The 23,983-nt window shown below is 47.3% G+C and overlaps 1 protein-coding gene across 2 annotated transcripts in view; it reads left to right on the top strand.

Moving 5' to 3' along the window:
• The first annotated feature begins 411 nt into the window (after window positions 1-411).
• The window catches only part of LOC115128115 (adiponectin receptor protein 2-like), an 86,013-nt gene continuing 62,441 nt past the window's right edge, over window positions 412-23,983 (top strand). Inside the window, exons 1-2 of one of the 2 annotated variants that reach the window (XM_065021315.1) lie at window positions 412-547; window positions 20,737-21,105. In XM_065021315.1, coding sequence (XP_064877387.1) covers window positions 20,968-21,105 — 138 coding nt within the window. In that variant the 5' untranslated portion in view covers window positions 412-547; window positions 20,737-20,967. Of the gene's footprint in view, window positions 548-575; window positions 803-20,736; window positions 21,106-23,983 lie in introns of those variants that run through there. The other variant, XM_065021316.1, reaches the window with a different exon arrangement.

Below are 23,983 nucleotides of genomic sequence, written 5' to 3'. Positions count from 1 at the left end.
GGCCCAGCATTGTCCGGCTTAGGGTTTGGCCGGGTAAGGCTGTCATTGTTAGTACGAATTTGTACTTAACTGACTTGCCTAGTTAAATAAAGGTTAAATAAATCAAATATAAGTAAGTGAATACAAAGGACTGTGACGTCAGGTACTGTGAATGTTGAAATACAATAGAAATACATGTCATAAGTCCTATGTAATGTCGAAGTATTTTCCTGGGATCATGTTTTGCGGTTGTTAATACAATTGTATTGTGTCAGGCTGTTACACAAAATCCTAGAACTACAGGTCCCGTCAAACCTGTTAGCATACACTTCCGGCTCCTCAACTGTTGGCCACCTGTTCCCGTTAGAGCATTCTGATTGGTTTCGGTGGGCTCACGCGAGGGCGTCACACAAGAACGCTACGACATCGGCGAGTAAAGTCAAGTCAGCCTTCAGAGGTTCAGAATCACGTAGAGAACCGTGGAACAAATTGTCTGAGTCGTGGCTACTCTTTTTTTGGGGGAGCAACCTAGGGACAAAAGGACATCGTCTCCGTACTTCTCGACAAGGTACATTTAGTGGTTGTCACGACATTTGGTCGGGTATTTCAGTTGTTTAGCTAGATTTACGTATTTTTGGAATAACAGTAGCCTAGCTACCCAGGTTGCCTCTGCATCCAGTGACGCACTGCACAGCTAGCTTGAGCTGGCACCACATCCCCCGTCGGTGAGCTGCTAGTGGTAGCTACTAGCCATTCAGCTCTTGCCTGGGCTAGATTGAGCCAGTTGTTGGAAAAAGACAACGTGTGGTTGTTTTCCAAAAAGGTATGTAGCTAACTACTGTAACGTAGTTAACGCTAGATAGGTAACGCTAGTGGAACCACATCTGACAACAAAGTGTTGCCCTGGTTCCTTCAAAGGCGACGCTTCGTTCAGAAATGTCAGTGCAGTGAAGGGTAGTTCAACACTATCTGTACATCATATCTCATATTTTGTTGGCGCTGTGGTCGATAACATTGTTGTAAATTAGAAACCTCGTCTGTTTTTTTTGTCCTCCAATTATTAATGTGTAAAGATGGATTTAAATGTTGATATGATGATTTTAAAATGCCAGAGATTTGTAGTTTGGAATTGTTTCTTTGTCTCGCAGCGCTACACCAGTGGTGTACTAGCGAGCTGGCTAGATCAGGCTAAGCCCGTGGTCAAATGTTTATGCTACTTTCTAGTAGTTAACCTTCATGCTTTATTTTAGCTTCTTAGCCAACCTCAAATTATAGCTTAGTTTCTTAACAGGCTGCAATTTTTAAATACACATTTTCAACATATTATGACTAGGTTGCTCACTATCCTCAAGTGAATGTGTTTTTAACGGTCTCCCATAGCACTCCTTTGTTTGCCTCAATAGCATTGATAAGGTGGGGATAAGATAAGGCTGACTGACAGCTGTGGTATATCAGACCATATACCACGGGTATGACAAAACATTTATATTTACTCCTAATTACGTTGGTAACCAGTTTATAATAGCAATAAGGCAGCTCTGGGTTTTTAATGTGTTTTTATTTGACCATTATTTAACTAGGTAAGTCAGTTAGGAACCAATTCTTATTTACAATGAAACCCACTGGAAGTCTGTGTGTGGCTATCGCATTCAAAAGGCGTCCATCGCGCTCTCCCAGAATTTTGCGTTCAGCCAATCGTGTTGCAGCTATCTGTTTTTCACACCTAACCTAAGGCATTTTAAAAATTTAAATGTTAAATTGAACCTTTTATTTAATTAGGCAAGTGAGTTAAGAACAAATTGTTATTTACAATGACGGCCTACCCTGGCCAAACCCGGACGACGCTGGGCCAATTGTGCGCATCCCTATGGGACTCTCAATCACGGCTGGATGTGATTCAGCCTGGATTCAAACTAGGGACTGCAGTGATGCCTCTTGTACTGAGATGCAGAAGGCATAAAAGAAAGAACACCTGGTCTGATGGTTTCAAAATAAAAGTTGTGCTTACTAAACATAGTTTTAAATGACATGTATTGGATTTGTTGTCATGAACTTGTTTACAGGACATTATTCAGTTTTAATAAAAAATATTAAACATTTATGAAGTGAAATTATAAAGTTAAAACGAGATTTACAGTAGAATTCACCCTACATGTTTATTTTTTTTGGGGGGGAGACCTCGACTTTAAATCCACTGGTTTAGGCTTGTGACTTTACATGTCAGAATAGCATTAGCAGGAAGAGTTGGTCTGTGTATGGTCAGGTACTGTCCTGGTAACCACCCTCAGGCTGTTTTTGGATTATGGTACAGAGCTCGCTATTTGTTTGACAGGGGGGCGGGGTTAGTTTTGTGGTTGACGGGTTAGTCGTTGCCATGTCAACCAGCTAGGCATATACTTAACCTTATTAGCTAGGAACCTCAGAGGATCTCTAATCATTATTTACATATTTTTAAACAGACGCAAGCTCTGCTGATGAGCTGTCAGTACTACACTGTAGTCCACCATCTAAACAAGCTATAATATTTAATTGTTGATTGGGGTAACTTTAAGTAGTCCACACAGTAAATAGCTCCATCTCATTGTATTCACAAGATACTTGAAATAAGACTGTAGTCAGTGTACAGGGTATTCAGTGTAAAGCTGTAGCCTGACTAACACCAGCATCCGTCATCCCTCCAAACGTTAGCTCCAGTAAGTCATCTCCAGCGTGGGCTGTAGCCTGACTAACACCAGCATCCGTCATCCCTCCAAACATTAGCTCCAGTAAGTCATCTCCAGCGTGGGCTGTAGCCTGACTAACACCAGCATCCGACATCCTTCCAAACGTTAGCTCCAGTAAGTCATCTCCAGCGTGGGCTGTAGCCTGACTAACACCAGCATCCGTCATCCCTCCAAACGTTAGCTCCAGTAAGTCATCTCCAGCGTGGGCTGTAGCCTGACTAACACCAGCATCTGTCATCCTTCCAAACGTTAGCTCCAGTAAGTCATCTCCAGCGTGGGCTGTAGCCTGTGTTGGAACTGATAAAAGCTTGTCTTTGCTGAGAGGAGAGAAGACCGAGGAACACACAGCTGCTTAGTGACGTCTTATTGATGTAGAGTAGATAATAAACTGACAAAACGGAGCTGTTTTTTTAATACGCATGGCAATATTTCTCCATCACCAAGTCCCCCGGTCATGGTAATGCGTAGCTCCTCTGCTTGGTGGGTAGTAAGCTGGAGACGGATATGAGTCATCATCTAGGTTCCTAAACCTGCTTTTGTCACGGCTACCACCACCATGGTGTTAAATCATAATCACTCAACTAAAACCTTTTTATTTTATTTACCCTGATTTGATGTTCGGTCCTGTTCTAACTCAGATGTTTATGAAGCTAATGATTTATGCAGTTAGAAAGGACGTAAAGGCTGTTTTCTTCGAGGCTGGGTGACCTTGTAGGGAAGGAGATCAATGGGGTGACTTGTTGTTTTTGATCGACAACCAGAACTTCTAGTTCAGAATGTCTTTTTGAGGGCTACTTAGCCTAAGGGTCTGTGTGAGCTCTGTCAGGTGTATGTGTTTTGTAAGCTTTCTGGTTAAATGGGCCAGTCAGACATGGCCAGCAGAAGCTATAGCAGACAGACAGCAGTAGACTCCAGAGATGGTGTGGTCTGTCCACGTGGCTCCCCTATTCCCTATTTAATGCACATAGAAGACCTGACACATGGACAGGGAACTGAATCGCTCTACAATTACCATTAGCTAGTCAGCCCATACCTGATAGTGACAGAAGACTCTCCCAAATGACACCCCATTCTCCTAGTGCTCTAGTTTTGACCAGATCTCTATGTAGGGTATAGACTACCATATCAAATCACATTTTATTGGTCACATACACATGGTTAGCAGATGTTATTGGTCACATACACATGGTTAGCAGATGTTATTGGTCACATACACATGGTTAGCAGATGTTATTGGTCACATACACATGGTTAGCAGATGTTATTGGTCACATACACATGTTTAGCAGATGTTATTGCGAGTGTAGCGAAATGCTTCTGTTCCTCGCTCCAACAGTGCAGTAATATCTAACAATTCACAACAATACACACATCTAAAGTAAAATAATGTCATTAAGAAATATATAAATATTAGAACGAGCAATATCAGAGTGGCATTGACTAAAATACAGTAGACTAAAATACAGTATATACATGAGATGAGTTAAGCAAAGATATGTAAACATTATTAAAGTGACTAGTGTTCCATTATTAAAGTGACTAGTGTTCCATTATTAAAGTGACTAGTGTTCCATTATTAAAGTGACTAGTGTTCCATTATTAAAGTGACTAGTGTTCCATTATTAAAGTGACTAGTGTTCCATTATTAAAGTGACTAGTGTTCCATTATTAAAGTGACTAGTGTTCCATTATTAAAGTGAGTGTTCCATTATTAAAGTGACTAGTGTTCCATTATTAAAGTGACTAGTGTTCCATTATTAAAGTGACTAGTGTTCCATTATTAAAGTGACTAGTGTTCCATTATTAAAGTGACTAGTGTTCCATTATTAAAGTGACTAGTGTTCCATTATTAAAGTGACTAGTGTTCCATTATTAAAGTGACTAGTGTTCCATTATTAAAGTGACTAGTGTTCCATTATTAAAGTGACTAGTGTTCCATTATTAAAGTGACTAGTGTTCCATTATTAAAGTGACTAGTGTTCCATTATTAAAGTGACTAGTGTTCCATTATTAAAGTGACTAGTGTTCCATTATTAAAGTGACCAGTGTTCCATTATTAAAGTGGACAGTGATTTCCAGTCTATAGGGAACGTATACTAGAGATGTGGCTCAACAGACATTTGAACAGGAATGCAGCTAGTCACACTCTGTTTGGATTGTGAGATGTACCGAGTCTGGCCTGTGTGTTTGTACTGAGGATCACTCATTGGCAGTGAGTCATTAGCGAGATACTACTGTCTGTAGACTCCTATCAATGCCACGTAGACGGCAAAGAGTTATGGGCATGTCCCAAATGGCGCTCTATTCTCTATATAGTGCACTACTTTAGACCAGAGCCCTATTCCCTATATAGTGCACTACTGTTGACCAGCGCCCTATTCCCTATATAGTGCACTACTGTTGACCAGAGCCCTATATCCCAATATAGTTCACTACTTTAGACCAGAACCCTATTCCCTATATAGTGCACTACTTTAGACCAGAGCCCTATTCCCTATATAGTGCACTACTTTAGACCAGAGCCTTATTCCCTATATAGTGCACTTGTTTAGACCAGAGCCCTCTGGGAATAGGGTGCCATTTGGGAGAGGTATTTCTCCTGTCACTATCTGGTATAGGTAGACTGGCTGTGGTAGTGGTCTTCTATCTGGTACAGGTAGACTGGCTGTGGTAGTGGTCTTCTATCTGGTACAGGTAGACTGGCTGTGGTAGTGGTCTTCTATCTGGTACAGGTAGACTGGCTGTGGTAGTGGTCTTCTATCTGGTACAGGTAGACTGGCTGTGGTAGTGGTCTTCTATCTGGTACAGGTAGACTGGCTGTGGTAGTGGTCTTCTATCTGGTACAGGTAGACTGGCTGTGGTAGTGGTCTTCTATCTGGTACAGGTAGACTGGCTGTGGCAGTGGTCTTCTATCTGGTACAGGTAGACTGGCTGTGGTAGTGGTCTTCTATCTGGTATAGGTAGACTGGCCGTGGTAGTGGTCTTCTATCTGGTACAGGTAGACTGGCCGTGGTAGTGGTCTTCTATCTGGTATAGGTAGACTGGCTGTGGTAGTGGTCTTCTATCTGGTACAGGTAGACTGGCTGTGGTAGTGGTCTTCTATCTGGTATAGGTAGACTGGCTGTGGTAGTGGTCTTCTATCTGGTACAGGTAGACTGGCTGTGGTAGTTGTAGGGTGGTTCAGTTCACTGGCCACGTGTCAGGTCTTCTATGGGGCTTTTTCATTATGACAGTTCCTCTCCTGCCCATTTAGTTGTATTGGGTCTTTCAGGTAGACTCTGTGTTGGAGCTTGGTTAAACAGGCAGTGTTGAGCAAGCAGCGCCTATCCAATGTCTCAGGTCCAAACCAATGGAGCATTTGACAAACTGCCAGTTCTGCTCTGGCTTATGGTGTGAAGGACAAGTTAATGTCACAGCTAGTTCTCTCCGCTTGTGACCCCTCTCTCTCTCTGTCTCTCTCTCTCTGTCTCTGTCTCTGTCTGTCTGTCTGTCTGTCTCTGTCTCCGTCTCTCTCTCTCTCTCGGTACCCATGTGATCCCACGTGGCTGATTCCACTCCTGACAGTTCTTATGATTGAAAGCCAGAGACAAAGCACCCAGTGTTGTGGAACTTGACACAGAAGACACACGCACACCAATCAGAGTTGGTGAGACGTGGAACACACCCAGAGACGGCTCCATTACCAGTGTTTTGTTTAGACGAGCCTCATTCTTTCTCTGCTGTGTTTTGGTTGGACCAGTTTCTTGTTGTGAGTCTCGGTGCTGAATGGATCACTGTGTTGGTTTGTATTATATACCCAGTTAGAGGCAGGAACAGAGAAGGCTAGATACGCCCTGGGCTGGTGGTCACGTTGACAAACTAAGGCCTTAATGAAAATACAGGGTGAAGGTGAACTTTAGGCTACTTTGGTGAATTTGTAAAGCATGCAAGACAAGACATTGTGAGATGCAGATTACCAAAACATATGAGCACGCTTCTGCCTCCCCTCCTCTCTCTCCCTCCTGCTGGCCTGCCTGCTCTCTCTCTCTCTCTCTCTCTCTCTCTCTCTCTCTCTCTCTCTCCTGCTGGCCTGCCTGCTCTCTCTCTCTCTCTCCCTCCTGCTGGCCTGCTCACTCTCTCTCTCTCTCCCTCCTGCTGGCCTGCCTGCTCTCTCTCTCTCTCTCCCTCCTGCTGGCCTGCCTGCTCTCTCTCTCTCTTTCCCTCCTGCTGGCCTGCCTGCTCTCTCTCTCTCTCCCTCCTGCTGGCCTGCCTGCTCTCTCTCTCTCTCTCCCTCCTGCTGGCGTGCCTGCTCTCTCTCTCTCTCCCTCCTGCTGGCCTGCCTGCTCTCTCTCTCTCTCCCTCCTGCTGGCCTGCCTGCTCTCTCTCTCTCTCCCTCCTGCTGGCCTGCCTGCTCTGTCTCTCTCTCCCTCCTGCTGGCCTGCCTGCTCTGTCTCTCTCTCCCTCCTGCTGGCCTGCCTGCTCTCTCTCTCTCTCTCCCTCCTGCTGGCCTGCCTGCTCTCTCTCTCTCCCTCCTGCTGGCCTGCCTGTTCTCAATTCAATTTAAGGGCTTTATTGGCATGGAAAAAATGTTAACATTGCCAAAGCAAGTGAAGTACATAATAAACAAATGTGAAATAAACAATACAAATGAACAGGAAGCATTACACTCTCTCTCCCTGCTGCTCTCCTGCTTGATCTGTCTCTTGGCTAATGATGAAAATGTGTTCAGTCTTTGGTCTGTTGCATGTAGAATACCCTAGCCTATTCATGTAGAATACCCTAGCCTATTCATGTAGAATACCCTAGCCTATTCATGTAGAATACCCTAGCCTATTCATGTAGAATACCCTAGCCTATTCATGTAGAATACCCTAGCCTATTCATGTAGAATACCCTAGCCTATTCATGTAGAATACCCTAGCCTATTCATGTAGAATACCCTAGCCTATTCATGTAGAATACCCTGGCCTATTCATGTAGAATACCCTGGCCTATTCATGTAGAATACCCTGGCCTATTCATGTAGAATACCCTGGCCTATTCATGTAGAATACCCTAGCCTATTCATGTAGAATACCCTAGCCTATTCATGTAGAATACCCTAGCCTATTCATGTAGAATACCCTAGCCTATTCATGTAGAATACCCTAGCCTATTCATGTAGAATACCCTAGCCTATTCATGTAGAATACCCTAGCCTATTCATGTAGAATACCCTAGCCTATTCATGTAGAATACCCTAGCCTATTCATGTAGAATACCCTAGAAGCCTATTCATTCATACCCTAGCCTATTCATGTAGAATACCTAGCCTATTCATGTAGAATACCTAGCCTATTCATGTAGAATATTCCCTAGCCTATTCATGTAGAATACCCTAGCCTATTCATGTAGAATACCCTAGCCTATTCATGTAGAATACCTAGCCTATTCATGTAGAATACCCTAGCCTATTCATGTAGAATACCCTAGCCTATTCATGTAGAATACCCTAGCCTATTCATGTAGAATACCCTAGCCTATTCATGTAGAATACCTAGCCTATTCATGTAGAAGCCTAGCCTATTCATGTAGAATACCCTAGCCTATTCATGTAGCCTAGCCTATTCATGTAGAATACCCTAGCCTATTCATGTAGAATACCCTAGCCTATTCATGTAGAATACCCTAGCCTATTCATGTAGAATACCCTAGCCTATTCATGTAGAATACCTAGCCTATTCATGTAGAATACCTAGCCCATGTAGAATTCATGTAGAATACCCTAGCCTATTCATGTAGAATACCCTAGCCTATTCATGTAGAATACCCTAGCCTATTCATGTAGAATACCCTAGCCTATTCATGTAGAATACCCTAGCCTATTCATGTAGAATACCCTAGCCTATTCATGTAGAATACCCTAGCCTATTCATGTAGAATAGCCTATTCATGTAGAATACCCTAGCCTATTCATGTAGAATACCTAGCCTATTCATGTAGAATACCTAGCCTATTCATGTAGAATAACCTAGCCTAGTCATGTAGAATAACCTAGCCTATTCATGTAGAATACCTAGCCTATTCATGTAGAATACCCTAGCCTATTCATGTAGAATACCCTAGCCTATTCATGTAGAATACCCTAGCCTATTCATGTAGAATACCCTAGCCTATTCATGTAGAATACCCTAGCCTATTCATGTAGAATACCCTAGCCTATTCATGTAGATTGTATCCTAGCCTATTCATGTAGATTGTATCCTAGCCTATTCATGTAGATTGTATCCTAGCCTATTCATGTAGATTGTATCCTAGCCTATGCATGTAGATTGTATCCTAGCCTAGTCATGGATGACACCAACGTCTTCTGGAAACAGAGGTATCGTCGGGCCAGTCTTGCGAGCACAGGGTAACCTACTTCTCATTTTTGCCCCATATGAAATGACAGCAGGCCACCAGTAGCTTTTATTCATGACTCTTTCAGATATAATGGAATGTGGCCCCTAGAAAGCGTCTCGGCTGTGGCATGCCTGTCTGTTATGCTACTGATGTTTACATTTTATTTTTTATTCACCATTTATTTAACTAGGCAAGTCAGTTAAAAACAAATTCTTATTTACAATGACGGCCTACCAGGGAACATTGAGTTAACTGCCTTGTTCAGGGGCATGACGACAGATTTTTACCTTACCACTAGGCTACCCTGCCTCTAACCACTAGGCTACCCTGCCTCTAACCACTAGGCTACCCTGCCTCTAACCACTAGGCTACCCTGCCTCTAACCACTAGGCTACCCTGCCTCTAACCACTAGGCTACCCTGCCTCTAACCACTATGCTACCCTGCCTCTAACCACTATGCTACCCTGCCTCTACACTAGGCTACCCTGCCTCTAACCACTAGGCTACCCTGCCTCTAACCACTCTAACCTTCTCTGGAGATATGAACAGGCATTTTACTGGTCTGTAAAGGAATGAGGCTTCTGAAGCCATTATTCTGCATTGTAAATTGACGTGTAATGAGTTTGGCCCCAGTGGTCATACATTTGTAATAGGGCCATTATTCTGCATTGTAAATTGACGTAGAATTGAATGATTTTTTTTGTACGGAAAACTGAGAAAATGTCTGTTTTTAAGCGTTAAGCAAAATGGTTAATTTGCCACATCCCTAGTGTGTAGCACAAGGTCAAGCCAGATAACATGTTCAATGTACCTGCTGTGACACCAGCAGGTATTTCACCTTTCCTCTAGAAAGACAGGTTCCCACATCATCCTAGGCCTCATGCAAACTAGTCTAGCATCACGACACACCTGTCCTTTGTCTTTACGTGCTTGTCTAACTGGTTCTACTGGTTCCCCAAAGACAACTAGCAAAATGGTCAACTTTCAAAACCAATCTCGTGTGCATGTGTGTGTGTGCGTGTGTAAGAGAGAAGGCTCTGAAAACAGAAGTGACATTAACCCAGATTATTTTCATCTGTCAATCTGCTGTAACTGAACTATTGTAGCTCAGTTTCATGTTGGTTGGACAGAACCTGCGGTGATTGACAGGTGCAGTAAATTGTGACCCGGAGGGTTTGTGTATTTGTTGTGTATAACTAGTTTGACTCGTACAACCTGTGCTGCCTGCTTTGTCACTTTCAAATGTCACTCCTCTCTCTTCAGACCGAGGTAGCTACTAGCTAGGTAGCGTGTTGTGTTCCAGGCTAGAGGGAGGTAGCTACTAGCTAGGTAGCGTGTTGTGTTCCAGGCTAGAGGGAGGTAGCTACTAGCTAGGTAGCGTGTTGTGTTCCAGGCTAGAAGGTGGTAGCTACTGGCTAGATAGCTGTTAGATATGTTTCGTGGATATACTGCAGGTTCTACATGTTTACATGCAGTGTGTCCTGCTAGTGCTTTCACACCATAATAAACCAGGCTTTAATGTATCCAGAACGGTCACAGCGTCACACCAACTGCTAGGCTAAACTCCATGATCTCAACCTATTGTTCAGTCACACATCCCCTCTTCAACACACACTGACCCCCTCCCCCCCCGAGCCTTAAAACTCCTCCATTCACCATCAATTCTCCTCTCAAAAGCTCCTTGCTCTTTGTCGCTCACAAAAGAGAGAGAAATCAATTCTCAATGACATTTCTTCTTCCCTCTTTCAGCCCTGCTCTATTTCCCTCTCCATCAGGCAACGTAATTGATTTGTCTATTCCTCTGATACAGAAACAGTGAAGCCTGTCTCTGGCTGAACACTGAGAATCCACTCCATCAACTCCTTGGGAGGTCTCTTTCTTTTCTTATTATGGAGTCTATTTCTGTGTTCCTAATGGCACCCTATTCCCTATCTAGTGCACTCCTTTTGACCAGAGCCCTTTGGTAATGTAGTGCACTACTTTTGACCAGAGCCCATTGTAGTGTAGCATGGTATACCGGTACCACGGTAATATCAGCCTACCAAAACGTCATATGATGGTACCACATTTTTCATCCCTACCGATCTAAAGAACCTGCTGGAGCTTGTTAGGAAATGTTTATAAAGTCAGTTGTCTTTTTAAATTATTATAATTTTTTTTATTCTGTAAAAAAAAATAAGCAACTGCCACTAGTCTCTTGTATGGGCAGGTTCAATAATGTCCACTTGACTTTCATGCACATATCAGGTGTGGGAGCTGCAGTCTGTCAGCTGCGTCTCCTTCCAGCCATCACTCACCTGCTTCTCTCTGTCAGCTGCGTCTCCTTCCAGCCATCACTCACCTGCTTCTCCTTCCAGCCATCACTCACCTGCTTCTCTCTGTCAGCTGCGTCTCCTTCCAGCCATCGCTCACCTGCTTCTCCTTCCAGCCATCACTCACCTGCTTCTCTCTGTCAGCTGCGTCTCCTTCCAGCCATCACTCACCTGTTTCTCTCTGTCAGCTGCGTCTCCTTCCAGCCATCACTCACCTGCTTCTCTGTCAGCTGCATCTCCTTCCAGCCATCACTCACCTGCTTCTGTCAGCACTTCCTGTGTATCTATTTCCCCATCAATTTTAAATATAGTTTATCTGTGATGTAGAGGGAGGGTTCATTCCCTGATGGGTCTTCTGATGTTACATTTGACTCATTGGAGCAGAGCAAAGTTCATGCATTGGATATAATTTCATCCCTGGTATAACCAGGAGCACAAGGCCAGTCTGATTGGCTCTGTTAGTTCTCTGTCACGCAGCAATGCCAGAGAGGAAAAACCGCTTCACTTGATTTCATGCATTTTGATATAATTTCACAAACCGTGTCGCGGGCCGTTTTTAAACTGATCCCGGCCCACTAATTATTAGTTTGATGACAACGTTGTTCAGTCAACCTGGTAACTTGGCAGTAGGTTTAGACACATCTGATTGGCCCAGGAAGAAAGGAAATGCAGTATTCTATTTTAGTGAACAGGGTATAGTTAATTCAATGTGTTGTATTAGCAGCTGTCTGAATATCAGGGAACAGTGTGTAGCTGTGTGAATATCAGGGAACAGTGTGAATATCAGGGAACAGTGTGTAGCTGTGTGAATATCAGGGAACAGTGTGAATATCAGGGAACAGTGTGAATATCAGGGAACAGTGTGAATATCAGGGAACAGTGTGAATATCAGGGAACAGTGTGAATATCAGGGAACAGTGTGAATATCAGGGAACAGTGTGTAGCTGTGTGAATATCAGGGAACAGTGTGAATATCAGGGAACAGTGTGTAGCTGTGTGAATATCAGGGAACAGTGTGAATATCAGGGAACAGTGTGAATATCAGGGAGCTGTGTGAATATCAGGGAACAGTGTGAATATCAGGGAACAGTGTGAATATCAGGGAACAGTGTGAATATCAGGGAACAGTGTGTAGCTGTGTGAATATCAGCTGTGTGAATATCAGCTGTGTGAATGCCCTAACATTTATTAAACAGGAACAAGTGTCGGGGGACGAACAGGACGCTAGGCCACTCTGAACACCTGGGTCAGTGGTATCTAGTTCAGGGGAGCTGGGTTCCTTGGGTCAGTGTGGGATTTGTCCCAAATTGCACCCTATTCCCTTTATAATGCACTATGGGCCCATAGGGCTCTGATCTAAACTAGTGCACTGAATAGGGTGCCAGGCATGGTGTCCTCTCCAGTTATGACCTGCCCTCCCTTCTCTCCACTCACCCCCCTCTCTCCCGAACAAGGCCTATTCTGCTATTGGATAGAATAGCCAAGCTCTAATACAGAGATGATGCCTGTGGTTTCTCTATCATGGGTTTAAACTGGGAAAGATTTGGCTCTGATGAAACTCAATGTAGCCCTGTGGTGGAGGCTGAAGGTGTCTATTGACAGCTGGAACAGTGATACATTAGATTGATACTTTATTGGTTCCAGATCTAACTCTCTCTGTATACTGAGAGTTGAGTGTGTGTGCGCCAAATGAGCACATCTCTTCTGGAGCACAGCACAATGGGATGTAGCCAGCCCTACAGCCAGCCCTACAGCCAGTAAAGCCAGCCCTACAGCCAGTAAAGCCAGCCCTACAGTCAGTAAAGCCAGCCCTACAGCCAGTAAAGCCAGCCCTACAGCCAGTAAAGCCAGCCCTACAGCCAGCCCTGCAGCCAGTAAAGCCAGCCCTACAGCCAGTAAAGCCAGCCCTGCAGCCAGCCCTACAGCCAGTAAAGCCAGCCCTACAGCCAGTAAAGCCAGCCCTACAGCCAGCCAGCCCAGCCCTACAGCCAGCCCTACAGCCAGTAAAGCCCTACAGCCAGTAGCCAGCCAGCCCTACAGCCAGTAAGCCCTGCAGCCAGTAAAGCCAGCCCTGCAGCCAGTAAAGCCAGCCCTGCAGCCAGTAAAGCCAGCCCTACAGCCAGTAAAGCCAGCCCTGCAGCCAGTAAAGCCAGCCCTGCAGTCAGTAAAGCCAGCCCTACAGCCAGCCCTACAGCCAGCCCTACAGCCAGCCCTACAGCCAGCCCTACAGCCAGTAAAGCCAGCCCTGCAGCCAGTAAAGCCAGCCCTGCAGTCAGTAAAGCCAGCCCTGCAGCCAGCCCTACAGTCAGTAAAGCCAGCCAGCCCTAGCCCTACAGCCAGCCCTACAGCCAGCCCTACAGCCAGCCCTGCAGCCAGTAAAGCCAGCCCTGCAGCCAGTAAAGCCAGCCCTGCAGCCAGTAAAGCCAGCCCTGCAGTCAGTAAAGCCAGCCCTGCAGTCAGCCCTACAGCCAGCCCTACAGCCAGTAAAGCCAGCCCTACAGCCAGTAAAGCCAGCCCTGCAGCCAGTAAAGCCAGCCCTACAGCCAGCCCTACAGTCAGTAAAGCCAGCCCTACAGCCAGTAAAGCCAGCCCTGCAGCCAGTAAAGCCAGCCCTGCAGTCAGTAAAGCCAGTAAAGCCAGCCCTGCAGCCAGTAAAGCCAGCCCTGCAGCCAGTAAAGCCAGCCCTACAGCCAGCCCTACAGTCAGTAAAGCCAGCCCTACAGTCAGTAAAGCCAGCCCCCAGTAAAGCCAGCCCTAGCCAGTCAGTAAAGCCAGCCCTACAGCCAGTAAAGCCAAAGCCAGCCCTGCAGCCAGTAAAGCCAGCCCCCAGTAAAGCCAGCCCCAGTCAGTAAAGCCAGCCCTACAGTCAGCCAGCCCTACAGTCAGTAAAGCCAGCCCTACAGCCAGTAAAGCAGTCAGCCCTACAGCCAGTAAAGCCAGCCCTACAGCCAGTAAAGCCAGCCCTACAGTCAGTAAAGCCAGCCCCAGCCCACAGTAAAGCCAGTAAAGCCAGCCCTACCAGCCCTACAGCCAGTAAAGCCAGCCCTACAGCCAGCCCTACAGTCAGTAAAGCCAGCCCTACAGTCAGTAAAGCCAGCCCTACAGTCAGTAAAGCCAGCCCTACAGTCAGTAAAGCCAGCCCTACAGTCAGTAAAGCCAGCCCTACAGCCAGTAAAGCCAGCCCTACAGCCAGTAAAGCCAGCCCTACAGTCAGTAAAGCCAGCCCTACAGTCAGTAAAGCCAGCCCTACAGTCAGTAAAGCCAGCCCTACAGTCAGTAAAGCCAGCCCTACAGCCAGCCCTACAGTCAGTAAAGCCAGCCCTACAGCCAGTAAAGCCAGCCCTACAGTCAGTAAAGCCAGCCCTACAGCCAGTAAAGCCAGCCCTACAGCCAGTAAAGCCAGCCCTACAGCCAGTAAAGCCAGCCCTACAGTCAGTAAAGCCAGCCCTACAGCCAGTAAAGCCAGCCCTACAGTCAGTAAAGCCAGCCCTACAGTCAGTAAAGCCAGCCCTACAGTCAGTAAAGCCAGCCCTACAGTCAGTAAAGCCAGCCCTACAGTCAGTAAAGCCAGCCCTACAGCCAGTAAAGCCAGCCCTACAGCCAGTAAAGCCAGCCCTACAGCCAGCCCTACAGCTGCTGTGACTGTACTGATGTGTTTCAGGACACAGCACAACTGATCTAGTTAGCTAGAGCCTCCATGGTCCCACAGCTGATGATGCAGAGGAAATTTAACACATTATTGTGTGTGTGTGTGTGTGTGGAATGAGCGACTGGGTAGACCCACTCAGTCCTGACAGATTTGCATATTCTTCTCTTTTGTCTGTAAGAAACGGTGGTGTTATCCACCAGGGACATTCTCCACACTCTGCTTCCTGTTTCCTTTCCTCCTGTATGTCTCAGACAGTGTCGCCAAGCTCAAAACCTGATGCATTTGTAATATGCCCTGTCTACAAAATATTGGTCTTGAAAACACTGTTCTTTCGAATATAAATATTGACCCAATATTGTATCGGTGTTAGATGTGCTGTGCTGGAAGTTTTTAGAAGTTAACAAGCGTGATATGTAGTCTATTTCATGGTGTGTATTTTCTCATTCTGAGGAATTGGTGCGAAAGGGTCTCGATTGGCCGGTTAATTCTGTATGCAGCTCATCAGACTGGAGACATGTACACACACAATCTGTTCCTATCAATCTTCACTGGAACAAAGTGACTTGTCTCGGTGCCTGTTAGATGGTTTTCCTGCCAGTTCCCATCTGTTCTGGGGGCATCCCAAAAGGTCTGGACCACACAGGCCTCGACCATACGGTCATTTATATACAACATGCATTTAAAACAACCTCTCATTTCAGCCTTCCTATGTGTCCTTGGGCAGGTTTCTCCCCCATGTAGAAATGTGAAATCTTTCTCACTAACCACGTTTCCATTCACAGTTTTGATGTGAGTTAAGTCATACCCTATTAAAAAACATATCCCAACAGCTGTGAAGAAAGCAGGACGTTTCGGCACATTTAAAACATATCCCAACAGCTGTGAAGAAAGCAAGACATTTCGGCACATTTAAAACATATCCCAACAGCTGTGAAGAAAGCCGGTCGTTTCGGCACATTTAAAAAATATCCCAACAGCTGTGAAGAAAGCAGGACATTTCGGCACATTTAAAAAATATCCCAACAGCTGTGAAGAAAGCAGGACATTTCGGCACATTTAAAAAATATCCCAACAGCTGTGAAGAAAGCCGGTCGTTTCGGCACATTTAAAACATATCCCAACAGCTGTGAAGAAAGCAGGACGTTTCTGGAAAATAATTTATAATAAAAAAATGTAAAATGCCAACAGATACTATGTTCAACATGGTGGGATGTTTTTGTGACAGTAATATTAATTATGCGAGAAAATGAGGTAGAAACACCTTTCTGGGTAAATATTGACATAATAACCGTATTGAGGTAAACCCTGGAGTAACGTGATGACATGGTGTTTGGTCGTCAGACTAGTCAGACTAGTCAGGATCGAGGGAAAGATGAACAGAGCAAAGTTCAGAGAGATCCTTGATGAAAACCTGCTCCAGAGCACCCAGGACCTCTGACTGGGGTGAAGGTTCACCTTCCAACAGGACAACGACCCTAAGCACACAGCCAAGACAATGCAGGAGTGGCTTTTGGGACTAGTCTCTGAATGTCCTTGAGTGGCCCAGACTTGAACCCGATCGAATATCTCTGGAGAGACCTGAAAATAGCTGTGCAGCGACGCTCACCATCCAACCTGACAGAGCTGGAGAGGATCTACAGAGAAGAATGGGAGAAACTCCCCAAATACAGAGGTGCCAAGCTTGTAGCACCATACCCAAGAAGACTCAAGGCTGTAATCACCGTCAAGTGCTTCAACAAAGTACTGAGTAAATGGTCTGAATACTTATGTAAATGTGATATTTAATACGTTTTAGTATAAGGCTGTAACGTACCAATGTGGGAGAAGTCAAGGGGTCTGAATACTTTCCGAATGCACTGTATAGGTTTAACATTTAGCCTTGGCCAAAAAGGGAATAGGCCATTTGGCATGTCGCCCTGCTGGGTGCCTCCTGCCCCGTTGTGAGCCGCCAGACTCCGAGTGGTGCAGTCATGTTCAAACATGTCATCACCGTTGACGATGGCTGTCAAACATGGTGGATATAGTATCTTAGAATCGCCCAACCTTTCTGTATAGCGACTAGGGATGGCATTTGAGGAACACATGGCTTTGTCATCAGCAACACCATCTGCTAGCCAGGCATTGTCTTTTTGAATGTATTTCATGTTCCTCCTCCCTCTAAAACATCTTCCTGTTCCCTTGTTGTTCCCCAGCAGAGGGCTTGGATGTTGTCCAAGTTATGCTCTATAAGTGGAAGGAAATGTGCGATGGGAAGTGGAATCAATCACAGGATGTTGTTTTTCTGATTGTGTGTACAGACTAGTCTGGTCTACAGGTTTGACTGTGTGTACGGACTAGCCTGGTCTACAGGTTTGACTGTGTGTACGGACCAGTCTGGTCTACGGGTCTGACTGTGTGTACGGACCAGCCTGGTCTACGGACTAGTGTGGTCTACGGGTCTGACTGTGTGTACGGACCAGCCTGGTCTACAGGTCTGACTGTGTGTACGGACCAGCCTGGTCTACGGGTCTGACTGTGTGTACGGACCAGCCTGGTCTACGGGTCTGACTGTGTGTACGGACCAGCCTGGTCTACGGGTCTGACTGGGTGTACGGACCAGTCTGGTCTACGGGTCTGACTGTGTGTACGGACTAGCCTGGTCTACGGGTCTGACTGGGTGTACGGACCAGTCTGGTCTACGGGTCTGACTGTGTGTACGGACCAGCCTGGTCTACGGGTCTGACTGGGTGTACGGACTAGCCTGGTCTACGGGTCTGACTGGGTGTACGGACTAGCCTGGTCTACGGGTCTGACTGTGTACGGACCAGTCTGGTCTACGGGTCTGAGTACGGACCAGCCTGGTCTACGGGTCTGACTGTGTGTACGGGAGGTCTGACTAGTCTGGTCTACAGGTCTGACTGTGTGTACGGACTAGCCTGGTCTACGGGTCTGACTGTGTGTACGGACTAGCCTGGTCTACGGGTCTGACTGTGTGTACGGACTAGCCTGGTCTACAGGTCTGACTGTGTGTACGGACCAGCCTGGTCTACAGGTCTGACTGTGTGTACGGACTAGCCTGGTCTACAGGTCTGACTGTGTGTACGGACCAGCCTGGTCTACGGACTAGTGTGGTCTACAGGTCTTGACTGTGTGTACGGACTAGCCTGGTCTACGGGTCTGACTGTGTGTACGGACCAGCCTGGTCTACGGGTCTGACTGTGTGTACGGACCAGCCTGGTCTACGGACTAGTGTGGTCTACAGGTCTTGACTGTGTGTACGGACCAGCCTGGTCTACTGGTCTGACTGTGTACTGACCAGCCTGGTCTACAGGTCTGACTGTGTACGGACCAGGTACGGGACTACGGACCAGCCTGGCTGACTAGTGCGGACCAGCCTGGTCTACAGGTCTGACTGTGTGTACGGACCAGCCTGGTCTACGGACAGTGTGGCAGGTCTTGACTGTGTGTACGGACGGGTCTGACTACGGACCAGCCTGGTGTACGGACCAGCCTGGTCTGGTCTGACTGTGTGTACGGACCAGCCTGGTCTACGGACTAGTGTGGTCTACAGGTCTTGACTGTGTGTACGGACCAGCCTGGTCTACTGGTCTGACTGTGTACTGACCAGCCTGGTCTACGGGTCTGACTGTGTGTACGGACTAGCCTGGTCTACGGGTCTGACTGTGTGTACGGACCAGTCTGGTCTACGGGTCTGACTGTGTGTACGGACTAGCCTGGTCTACGGGTCTTACTGTGTGTACGGACCAGCCTGGTCTACGGGTCTGACTGTGTGTACGGACCAGCCTGGTCTACCGGTCTGACTGTGTGTACGGACCGGCCTGGTCTACCGGTCTGACTGTGTACGGACCGGTCTGGTCTACGGGTCTGACTGTGTGTACGGACCGGCCTGGTCTACGGGTCTGACTGTGTGTACGGACCGGCTTGGTCTACGGGTCTGACTGTGTGTACGGTCCAGCCTGGTCTACGGGTCTGACTGTGTGTACGGTCCAGCCTGGTCTACGGGTCTGACTGTGTGTACGGACCAGCCTGGTCTACGGGTCTGACTGTGTGTACGGACCAGCCTGGTCTACGGGTCTGACTGTGTGTACGGACCAGCCTGGTCTACGGGTCTGACTGTGTGTACGGTCCAGCCTGGTCTACGGGTCTGACTGTGTGTACGGACTAGCCAATTCCTACACCGTCAGATCTTGGACCAGGCTATGTACTTATCAATGTCATCTATCTTCCAGAAGTCAAAACAACCAGTGTTGATCTGTTAAGGCCCTCCTCCATACTTCGCTCTTTCCTTTTTTTCTTTCCACGATCTTCTAGTCGACTGTGATTAATGTAGATGCATTCCCCTACACGCTACGACTGGCCCTCGTCTGATGTGAGAGCAGAGTGTTTGTGGCGTGTGTTTTTATTGTGTCAATGTGTTTTAGTACGAGTACAGTACGGACCACCCCCATGCTGGCCGCGGGGGGAGATTTTGGGGCAGGTGGCAACTGGTGTGTGACTGACTACAAGGTCTTTTCAGGGATTAGTGAACGGGCCAAGCTGCACCGTGTGTGTGTGTGTGTGTGTGTGTACATTGTGCGCTTGCACGTGTCCTGCAACTGCTGGTGTGTAAGCACATAATGGTATGCAGGTCAGGCTCACAGAGGGCGTTCCATACAGTGGTTCTGCACTGCAGTTCTCCTCCTGTCCCCGTCCACCATAGAATTCCATGGTCCACGTCACAAGTGTGCTGCCAGAGAGAAGAAGAGAGGGGGAGTTACAATGTGCTCCAGTTCTTCAGGCATGTTCACCTTGACTTGGCATCAGTGTGTGTGTTTAGTCTAGGCTTCTAGTCTGTAAAGGGAGTAATCTGGAATATGTTTTAGCTCCCCAGAGCTCTGTAGAACAGGGAGCTGTAAACTATTGAACACGCTCTTCTCTGTCCAGACTCCAGCAGCAGGGTTTGTGAGGTAGGTGGTATGTTTCTAGAATCTTCAATATAACACCTTACTGTCCTGGAAATGAAAGGAGTCTCTACAGGTTCGTACAGCAACACCTTACTGTCCTGGAAATGACAGAATGACAGGTCTTTGTAGCCTCATGGGGGGTGAAAGAGAAGGATGACATTAAGATTAGATGAGTGTCAGACTATTAGCCAGGAGAGGAAGAGGTTTGGAGAGCGAGAGAGAGAGGAGAGATGTTGTGTGTTTACAGCCAGAGAGGAGTCTTCTCTTTGTGTGGACTCTTGGGTTACTCTCCAGGTCCTTGGCATTGCAAGTTGCTAAGCTACCCATCATGACACCCAACCAGACTGGTTATTGACCATTTGTAATTGTGACCATTGACTGCAGACTGTGACTGACATTTCACAGTGTGTAATGTTGACTTGTAATTCTCTGTCTGGGTCTAATTCTTGATATAAGTATATCAATGAATGTCAACACCGTGTTTTCATGTAGACATACTGGCTTGGCTTGGGCCATATATCCTATAGATCATATCTGGGGGTATTTGGACATGTCAACAATCATTTTATTACCATAAAAATATTCATTTTGGGGTTTGGGGCCCCTCCCCTGCTGCGTGCTACACCAGTCCTTATCTGGTTACCACCCTAATACTGGCAAATACAAACAATTCATAACAAGAAATTAAAAATAATAACTAATTTCCTTCCCTTTCTCTTTCCTCCTCCCTCCCTTCCTGTCTCCTCTCCCTCTTCTCCTTCTCCTTTAGGCTCCTTATCAGTCTACCGACCCCCACCCTTTCTGGCCAACAATCCGACCCCACCACCAGGCCTCAGTTACCCCTGTCCAGCTGGAGGAGGACCCTCTACCAGTCCAGCCAGGCCGGTCAGTCCACAGCGGTCAGCGGGAGAGTATCAGGCCAGCAGCCAAGCTGGAGGGAGCCGGAGGAGGGGAGCTGGAGCCGCAGCAGAGGCCCTCAGGGGCCGAGGGCCCGGGCTTCATGTTGAGGTATAGAGGCTGTGGTACCGCTGCTACAGATGCTGATGGCACCACTACGGAGCAGATGGATCCGAGAGAGCAGCAGGAGGAGGATGATGTCATCTCAGAGGGACACACGCACAACGGGGTAACTCTGAGGGTGAGTGAGGCTTTTAGAGTATCTGGGTTGATGATACCCACTGGTACGGCTGAGTGAATACACACACACACACACACACACCGTCCCTCCCGAGGTTAGACACACGCGCACACACACACACACACAACAATAAAGCTACTTGCTATCCCACAGACACTCATCACAATAACCGTATCCCATTTAAGATATGCCACAGCTCTCTGTGAGGGATAAATAAGATTTCATACATCCTGGGCTCAGCTGGCAGAGCTAGATAATGATCCAATCAGCATGAGAGCTCAGTACTCCTCATCATCCCATCTCCATCTCATTTCCTGCCTCTCTCTCACTGTGCTGCTGTGACGTCAGTATTGTACTTCACTAATGAAGAGGACTTCAGTAAAGATCTATACTCGACCATTCTCACAACAGCCATATTCTTGCTCTAGGGGGGGTTTTCATATCAAGCACAGATAAACGGATAAATCCAAGTGTGTGTGTGTGTGACTGTAACTGTGTGTGTGAGATTCAAAGAGCCAAGCAGGCATCCTATGTCTTTGGTGTACTATTGCTTTCATTTAGGCCCGGGAGAGAGAAGCTAGTCTGCCCCCTGAGGCATGAGACAACACACTGGTTTAATGATCTGAGTCTGTTCTGCTGCTGCTAGTTCGTGAGACTGCTGTATCAGAGAGCTTAATAGAGGCAGTCAAGCTGGCCTGGCCAGGAGAAATACACTGCAGGTCAGTGTTTCTCAGAGAGCTGAATACAGGCAGTCAAGCTGGCCTGGCCAGGAGAAATACACTGCAGGTCAGTGTTTCTCAGAGAGCTGAATACAGGCAGTCAAGCTGGCCTGGCCAGGAGAAATACACTGCAGGTCAGTGTTCCTCAGAGAGCTGAATACAGGCAGTCAAGCTGGCCTGGCCAGGAGAAATGCACTGCAGGTCAGTGTTTCTCAGAGAGCTGAATACAAGGCAGTCAAGCTGGCCTGGCCAGGAGAAATACACTGCAGGTCAGTGTTTCTCAGAGTGCTGAATACAGGCAGTCAAGCTGGCCTGGCCAGGAGAAATACACTGCAGGTCAGTGTTTCTCAGAGAGCTGAATACAGGCAGTCAAGCTGGCCTGGCCAGGAGAAATACACTGCAGGTCATTGTTCCTCAGAGGGCTGAATACAGGCAGTCAAGCTGGTCTGGCCAGGAGAAATACACTAAGTCAGCGTTTCTCAGAGAGCTTAATACAAGGCAGTTCAGCAGGCAGCAGATTCTCTGGCCTGGAGTGGGAGTGGGAGATCCCTAGTTGTTCCACCACTAGTCAACTAGCCCAATGCTCAAGCCCTTGACTAGTTGGGTGACGTGAGCTAGCTAGGTCAAAAATCTGAACCGGCAGAACATTTACAAGGAACACAGATGAAATTGAGAAACCCACCCCTACATAGACCTAACAGGAATGTGGGCGTCGCCCCAGCAGTGCTGTCCCATCCAGTCACATCACATGCTCTTCAGTCACGTAGACCTGAGTTGAGGAGAAACTCCCTGAAAGTGATCTGAAGATCTTACCCCGCCAGACATCCACCCTGCTGTGTAAGGCAAGCCTTCCTGGCCTGCTGGTCAGGTCTAACGGTAGGAGATGACCCGAGGTCAGGTCTAACGGTAGGAGATGACCCGAGGTCAGGTCTAACGGTAGGAGATGACCCGAGGTCGGGTCTGACGGTAGGAGATGACCCGAGGTCGGGTCTGACGGTAGGAGATGACCCGAGGTCGGGTCTGACGGTAGGAGATGACCCGAGGTCGGGTCTGACGGTAGGAGATGACCCGAGGTCGGGTCTGACGGTAGGAGATGACCCGAGGTCGGGTCTGACGGTAGGAGATCCTGTTCAGACTACTGGTTGTTTCCTTGTCTTCTGCACCCGTTTTGGTCAATAGTGAGCACACACACACACACCCCCTACACACACACAACCCCCACCACACACACAGCGTTAATCCCTGGCTTCTGATCTGCGTGTAGTCTTTCATGTAAAGCCAGCCCTGTGATGCCTGGTAACCCAATATAGCTGCTGTTGATATTCAGGAGAGGAGAGCAGCCTGCCATGTTGCTCTCCCAGGTTGGTCCTGGATGCTGCTGTCTGGGCTGATAGGTAGAAGGCCTGTTATCAAAATATGGTTTGGCTTTGGATGATTTAAACAGTCTGAGTCTGGGGTATAGGGCCTGGACTATAGGACTGGGCTATAAGGCCTGGACTGGGGTATAAGGCCTGGACTGGGGTATAAGGCCTGGACTGGGGTATAAGGCCTGGACTGGGGTATAGGGCCTGGACTGGGGTATAGGTTTGGGTGTCATTACCTCGGTCATCACAGTAGTAATGACAGCCCACTGCCGCCTCAACAGGTCTCATCAGAGCTACTGTAGCAGTGGTTTCACCATACCTGGAAACTAGGCCCATCGTGCCAACAGTTGGACCCCTCGTGCCAACAGTTGGACCCCTCGTGCCAACAGTTGGACCCCTCGTGCCAACAGTTGGACCCCTCGTGCCAACAGTTGGCCCCCTCGTGCCAACAGTTGGCCCCCTCGTGCCAACAGTTGGCCCCCTCGTGTCAACAGTTGGCCCCCTCGTGTCAACAGTTGGCCCCCTCGTGTCAACAGTTGGCCCCTCGTGCCAACAGTTGGCCCAAGGTGTTTTTTGTCAAGTAACCTTCAGGCAGAGTATAGCCGATTTTGTTTATCTAAGACAGTGGTTCCCCACCTCTTTATAGTATGCCATCATTGTAAGCCTGCCCCACACACGCTATACAACACATGTATTAAACAGAAGAATGAGTTTGAGTTCGTCACAACCCGACTCAAGGGAAGTAACAACCCGGCTCAAGGGGGTGTAACAACCCGGCTCAAGGGGGTATAACGA

Source organism: Oncorhynchus nerka, linkage group LG8 (assembly GCF_034236695.1).
Source record: "Oncorhynchus nerka isolate Pitt River linkage group LG8, Oner_Uvic_2.0, whole genome shotgun sequence".
NCBI lineage: Eukaryota > Metazoa > Chordata > Actinopteri > Salmoniformes > Salmonidae > Oncorhynchus > Oncorhynchus nerka.
The sequence above is the reverse complement of the archived record's forward strand: the minus strand, read 5'-3'. Positions and strand labels throughout refer to the sequence as shown.